At 46.3% G+C, this 6697-nt stretch overlaps 1 protein-coding gene across 1 annotated transcript in view; it reads right to left on the bottom strand.

The window, feature by feature from the left end:
• Positions 1-260: 260 nt before the first annotated feature.
• The window catches only part of LOC142584893 (nose resistant to fluoxetine protein 6-like), a 34802-nt gene continuing 28365 nt past the window's right edge, over positions 261-6697 (bottom strand). Inside the window, exons 5-6 of the mRNA XM_075695254.1 lie at positions 3974-4116; positions 261-470 (exon numbers count right to left, since the gene is read on the bottom strand). Coding sequence (XP_075551369.1) covers positions 261-470; positions 3974-4116 — 353 coding nt within the window. The remainder of the gene's footprint in view (positions 471-3973; positions 4117-6697) is intronic.

Here is a 6697-nt window from a genome sequence, read left to right as displayed (position 1 = left end):
ACAGCAGAGGCGACAGGTCAAAGGCGAGCGATGGATGACGCAGGCGTTCAACAGCGCCTGCGTCGTCCACCTCAAGTTGCCCGGTCTTCTGCGCTGTTTGTTGCTAAATATGCCGAATTCGATTAAGCCGAAATTCGCAAACACTTGACCCTTTATCTATCCATACCCTGACTGCCGTCGTTCACAAGAGCACTCGGAAAGCAAGGATGAAAAAGAGCTTAAGTCATTTTTAATTTGTGGCCATCGAAGACTGTCCATGTTTACAAACGAGACTTCTCGTGTTTGTTCTCGACGATCTCCGGCAAGGGCGGCTTCTTCGAGGCTTCCGAGTTGTTGAGCTCTTTGATAATTCGCTTGTCGACAGAGCGAAAAAGCATTCTGTCCAGTGTGTCGATGGGGGACTCGCAGGTGATGTTCAGGAGTACCGCGAGCGTCATGCTCAGCACGGTGATTCCAATAAATTCCAGCGTCTGCGAGAAGACAGAGAGAGAGAGAGCAAGAGAAGAGCACTTTAGCACGTATCCCTTCTGGTAATCAGTGCCAATACGAAAACTTAATTACTAGTAAAACCATAGTCCTTTAATATACGTTACTACAAAGTCTAGAACCTCATTCATATTATTTAAAGGGAGAGGCGATCTAGTTGGTGGTCGATATTGGAATGCATTATGTAACCCCGCAAACGACAACGGACGAAGAAGAAAACACACACTATCCGCGCTTGTCCTGTGTGTTTCCTTTTTTTTTTTTTTTTGAAATGAATATTAGGAGAGGTTGGCGCCTTTATGGTGGCACCGGCTACTCCTTGTCGCTTGGCAAAGTAAACAAACTTGCGCAAAAAAGGGAGAATAGAGACACAAAATATGGCACTCACTAGAACACTGGATGAATGAAAAATATACAGCCGAACAGTACAGGAGTCGCAAAGTTCTGTGCATTAGTTCAGTCCACGTACGTATATATAAAATCAAATATTTCGAACAGCCAAAACACACAACACATCTAATGTACTGCAAGTGTGTTTCCTCTTCGTCCGTTGTCGTTTGCGCAGTTACATGATGCATTCCAACATTTTTTTTCACTCCGAACGCTGCCAAGAGTGAGTACACGGACAGCAGTTAGCTGTGTCGAACCTAGCCTATATACTATAGGCAGGTTGCGAATGTAGTTCTCGCGCCTACTAGGGCGCCCCTCGCGACGGCGAGTGCGCATCCGGCAGGATACGACCGACCCGCTTGCGATCGGAAAGCCTGTCTGTGCACTGTTTCGCGCGTAGATGTTGCCTTTTCTGAGCAATGTTGAAGTACAACCCGAGCTGTTGCGTAGTGGGCTGCAACAGCACGTGCACCAACTCACTAGGAACATAGTTTTAGAAGTTTCCGAGCCGATCGTATGAAGTAGAACGGCGTCAATGCTAGATCGCGCTTGTCCGACGGCAGACTGTTTTATGTTCCGGCGTTATGCCAAATGCGTTAACGTTGAATTCGTTGCTTTTACAGCAACGATGGAAGCAACGGGACACCTGCAGTGCGTACCAGCATATGCAGCAAACAAAGTGGTTTGTTTCCACACTCTACCCAAGTAAAGTTGTGGAACTCGGTCCCAATCATGTCTTATTCAAACAGCGCCAGGGCTTGCTGAGACCTACGAGGAGGGGTTGCAGCTGGCTCAGCTGGCATACACCCTTCTGCGCCCAGCATATCAACTAGAGGGCAGTTGAGATCACCAAAATATTTGACGACGTTGTTTATCGGAATCTCCTTTGCACGCACTGAAGAATCGCAGCAACATAAAAAGTCTCGGACTTCCAGTGACTTGGGCGAAAATATTTTCCCAGCGTAGTCTAACAAAACTGGTAAGTTCCTCACTTTTTTTGTGTTTGGGGAGAGCAACGTTAGAATACTTCGGCTAGGTCTTACGAGACGTTGGTACGCCCCACGCTCTTGGTTGAGATGTTTTGGAGTCGCATTTGCCGTCCTGTATGCACAGGGCAACTACCGCGGCGTGCTTGCACTTCCCTACGATGCCAGCACGGCAATCGCAGCTCCCCGCTAAGATTTGTCTGCTGTCGCCGATCTGCAAGAATCATTGTCACCTATAATTTCAAGCGTCCACAACGTATATAACGAAGTAACTTACGCTGAGCGTCACGCATCTCGCTGATGCGGTGATTTAAATTTCGTTTGCGGAATACACCTAGCAGTCACTTCCGATCCGTGCTAGTTCAGCACTTCCCTCACGTCGTACACGTGCCCCGTTTCAAACAGACGACTTCCTTTCTCCAAATTCTTTCCACGAAAAACGCTGTCAAGATCTTGTGATTCCCGAAACCCGGCTAAAATTAATATCGGCACGCTGTTTAGCGCGATCACTACCGTTTGACAGGGCGCCAAACACGCAGCGCAAGCTGCTGACGCCGTGAGTAATCCTACCGCATTTGAACAACTATTCGTCAGATGGCGCTAGGAGACCGAAAAACAGGGCGCCGCCTAGCACTTGCAACGTGCCCATATATACTGCACTATAGACACTAAAGCAACAGCATGCTTGCACAGGGTAGCCGATACAACCGCTTTCAGCGCTGCGCGGCAGACATGCCACAGGTGCTCGCCTACTTCTAGTAGAATGCTCGTGCTTTCTTAAATATGTGTTGAGCCTCGCATAATAGTGCCGGTTATTTATTTCTGCTTCTCAGCGGTGCAAGTCACGCTCCGCTAATGCGGTATCACTAGCACACTATGACAGTGAGCCGTAGGTGATAAGAAACAAATATGACGCAGTGAGAGGCAAATTTCCACCATGCCGGCCAAGCTTCCGACTGGTGGTATAGTTGGCTCTGTTCCTAAAGTATACTTCAGTTTGCCCTGCGCCTAATATTAGCTTCAGCCGAGTAATATTCGCAAAAATATTGCACCACGATTTTAGCGCGCTTCGGCGACCTTTATCGATTAGTTGTCGTTCTTCAAGCCGGGTCGCCAAATCGCCAACAGAACATTTCAAATAGGCATCATGTTTGGCATTGAATTACACAAAATTATTAATGGATGTGTTAATGTTCGCACAATGTATTTTTTATTATAATTTTTTGCAATGGTAAGGGTGCGCGTTTGCAGCAATTGTACTGCTGCTGGCTTATAAAAAATTTAGCCAAATTGAAATTTCGTTGCAGTTGGCCTTAAGGGGAAGACAGAATCTCCGACGGGGACAAAAAGGGGTTTCTTTCTCTTTCTTTTTTTTTTGCGGCCGTTTGTATTAAGTAAACGTTATAGTAGCTGCGACAGACGACCCGAAAACTCTATGAAATCAACTTTAACGGCTATCGTTGTCTAACTTTCGTATCAGACATTTCGGTGCGCACCAAGTGGTAAGAATTAATGCATGGTTTTCAACTATGGCTCGCTGTTATATTCAGTAACATCTTTAACAGCCTTAAGGATAAGGCTGCTAGCCATGGGACAAACCAGCACCGTTAAGAATGCAAACATTTCTTACTTTGCACAAGGGCATCCAATTGCCACTACTCGCACTTGAATAGCAGTGGCTTTATTTGGATTCTGGTGTGAATTGTACGAGCTAATAGAGTGCAAGAAGCTGAGCTGTCACCATGGCGTTTCTTTTTCCGCACCAACGAGGCAAGAAAGGACAACCTGCGAGTAATATGACATTCCAGAGTTTGCAGCTACGTTTTTCTTGTAGCATAATGTCTGGTTATGAAGCTTCGTACCCCTTGGTGACGGCATGTTCTGATTGCACCCGTCACAATCGCTAATCTAGACAACACTTGGCACCTGGCGTTAGTGGAGGCACAAACTCATAATAAAATAGGAACAGGATAGGGTGAAATATCACACGAAACCTATTATTTGTACGTCAATAAAATACAAAAGAAACTGTATTTGCTATCAGCCTTAGCCGGATACACATTTGAGCGAGCTATGGCCCAGCCTACGACACAGCACCGGATAAAACTTGCCTGGAAAAATTCCTCGGCTTGAAGGGGCGTCTTGATGATTCCGATGCGGACTAACAGCAAAGGAAAATGAATTAAATACGTGCCATACACGAGTCGTCCAAGCACTTGGAAGATTCTTGAGGACAGGAGGGCATTTAATGACCCTAGAGAAACAGAAATATAGTAGAATCAGTAGCGAAGCGTACGTAAAGAGTAAGGAGCCCACATTAACCAAAGCAGTTCGTGCGCTCAATAATAATAATAATAATAATAATAATAATAATAATAATAATAATAATAATAATAATAATAATAATAATAATAATGATGATGATGATGATGATGATGATGATGATGATGATGATGATGATAACTTATATCCACTGCTGGAAGATGGCCTTCCCCAGAGTTTACAATTATCCACGTCTTGCGCTACCCGACACCATCCTTGACTGCGCTTTCCTTCTCTTGGCATCCATTCTGTAACTCTAATAGACCATCGGTTATCTTCTCTGCGCATTTCGTGGCCTGTTTAACTCCCCATTCCCGCCTTTTAATCTCAACTAGAATATCGGCCACCCACGTTTGCTCTCCAATGCTAAATGCGCTCAATGCCCGCTCGTAAGAACAGTCCCTAGCTAATCACGATACAATACGTATTAGCGAGGGCGACCGCTGAATGGCGAGCTTTAGAAATAGCGGACGCATATCTGGGGAACACAAGAGTTAGGGGACGCTATCGATTGGGCGTGCAAAACAATGCAATACCAGTACAAAAGAACCTAAGCAAAGTTCCAATTTTTGGTTACGAAAGTCACTTGTTTGCGCTATTTCTAAATTCCTATACCATCGTTCATTATGAATGGTGGAAACAAACAGCGCAACTTTTACGCATAGCCGGCAAAGAAGGCACAGACAACCCCTTCATCTTAGCTCTTGTTTGTGTCTTCTTTGCCTGCAGTCTGCGTAAACGTTGCGCTGTTTATTAAGGCGAAAACCTTATATGTCTTATCGTTCAGTTCATGAGCGAAAAGGCAGTTACGGCACGAAAGGTACAAACACTATCATCATCATCAATGGCTCATACCTCGGTAAGTAAGCAAGATAGACGATAAAGATGGATGATAAAGCGTATTAAGAAGGATGATAAAGCGAATCAATTGGATGACTATGCGAATTAGGATCGATGACTAGTCGAATTAGGTGAGTAACTCTCGTGATTTAAAGGCAATATAATGAAGATTAATGACTAGGAGATTTAATAAGATGACTAAGCGAATTAGGCTAATCGAACTAAGATGACGACTGAGGGAATTAGACTAATGGAATTAAGATCACGGGTAAGCGAATTAAGAGCATGACTCAGCTAATTAAGATGATGACTCAGGTGAGTTAAAGGCGATATAATTAAGAATGAGGACTAGGCGATTTAAGAGGGCAACTAAACGAATTAGACTAATCGAATAGGAGGATGAGTGAGCGAATTAAGTGAATGACTCAGCAGATTAAGAGGGATAACTAAGGAAGGTAGACTACTACCCATGTTTTAAAATATTATCTTTCGCAACGTTCTCTTAAATCTTTTTTTTTTCTTTGAACACCTTGGATAACGTTAGCTAGGACACTCTATATAGGACGTATACCATATGTCCCAGCTAGCGCTACCCGATGTTGCGTTTCGCCTGCGACACGTGGTTTTGCCGGTGCGACTGCGGCGAGGCGGCAGACATTTTGGCCCGATCATCGTCGCCGCAACGCTCATCGGCAGGTGTTTCCAGGCGCGACTGCGGCGATGCGACCGCAAAGGATCACCCTCTCATTCCAGTCATTGTGCCCGAACCAGGCGATGCGAAAGCAGGGATCATCCTCTCATTACAGTCATTGTGCCCGACCGGCAGCGCTACGACAGGGTGCTACGAGATCGTGCTCGACATGGTGCTACGGCAGCGCTACGACAGGGTGCTACGAGATCGTGCTCGACATGGTGCTACGGCAGCGCTACGACAGTGTGCGTCACCATTAGCCCATTGTACATTCACGTGCTCGTCTTTTGAGGGGTTCCTTCTTGCCCTCAACTGCGAGAGTATAAAAACAGCTGCCCCCGGACGCCAAAAGGAGGGCTCCGATTTCTTCTGTTGAGTGAAGTGCTCTCCCGTCTCTCTACTTCGGTCAAACCTGACCGCCAACTCTTTGCGATGTTAAAATAAACAAGTTGTTTTGTTGTTACCAGTCGACTCATGCTTTGCCGGGACCTTCGGATGCTTCCAGTTGTACCCCAGGCCGCCAGGCCAACGCTACCCTTGGGGCTTGCGACCCAGGTACAACCACGGGCGTCAGCGCCGAGTTCCCAACAGATCGTACCAGCGGTGCGATCCAAACATCTGGTGGCAGCGGTGGGATCGCGACAACGGAGGCCAGCAGCGAAGAGATGCAGTTGACTGTATGCTGAGCAGCTCAACGACGATCCGGGAGCAGTGCAACGAGCCCTGTGTGACGACTGGTTGCCTGCAGCGGAACGACTGCGCGGAATTCCTGCCTGCGAGGTTTGGTGAGTGCGGGACTTTCTTCTTCTGAGCTTTGCCAGGCTTTTGTTAGTGTCAGAAACAGAGCTGGTAATTGTGGTTGTCGTTGCTGCCGGGTTAGTTTGCGGCAAGACAATAATAGGCAGTAGAGAAAGCAGCATTCAGAGCAGCCATGGATTTGAAGTCGTTGCGCAAACCGAAATTGTTGGAGCTTGCAAGAGAG

This window comes from Dermacentor variabilis, chromosome 1 (assembly GCF_050947875.1).
Source record: "Dermacentor variabilis isolate Ectoservices chromosome 1, ASM5094787v1, whole genome shotgun sequence".
In the NCBI taxonomy this organism is placed as follows: Eukaryota; Metazoa; Arthropoda; class Arachnida; order Ixodida; family Ixodidae; genus Dermacentor; species Dermacentor variabilis.
Note: the sequence above shows the minus strand (reverse complement) of the source record. Positions and strands in the feature narration are given on the sequence as shown.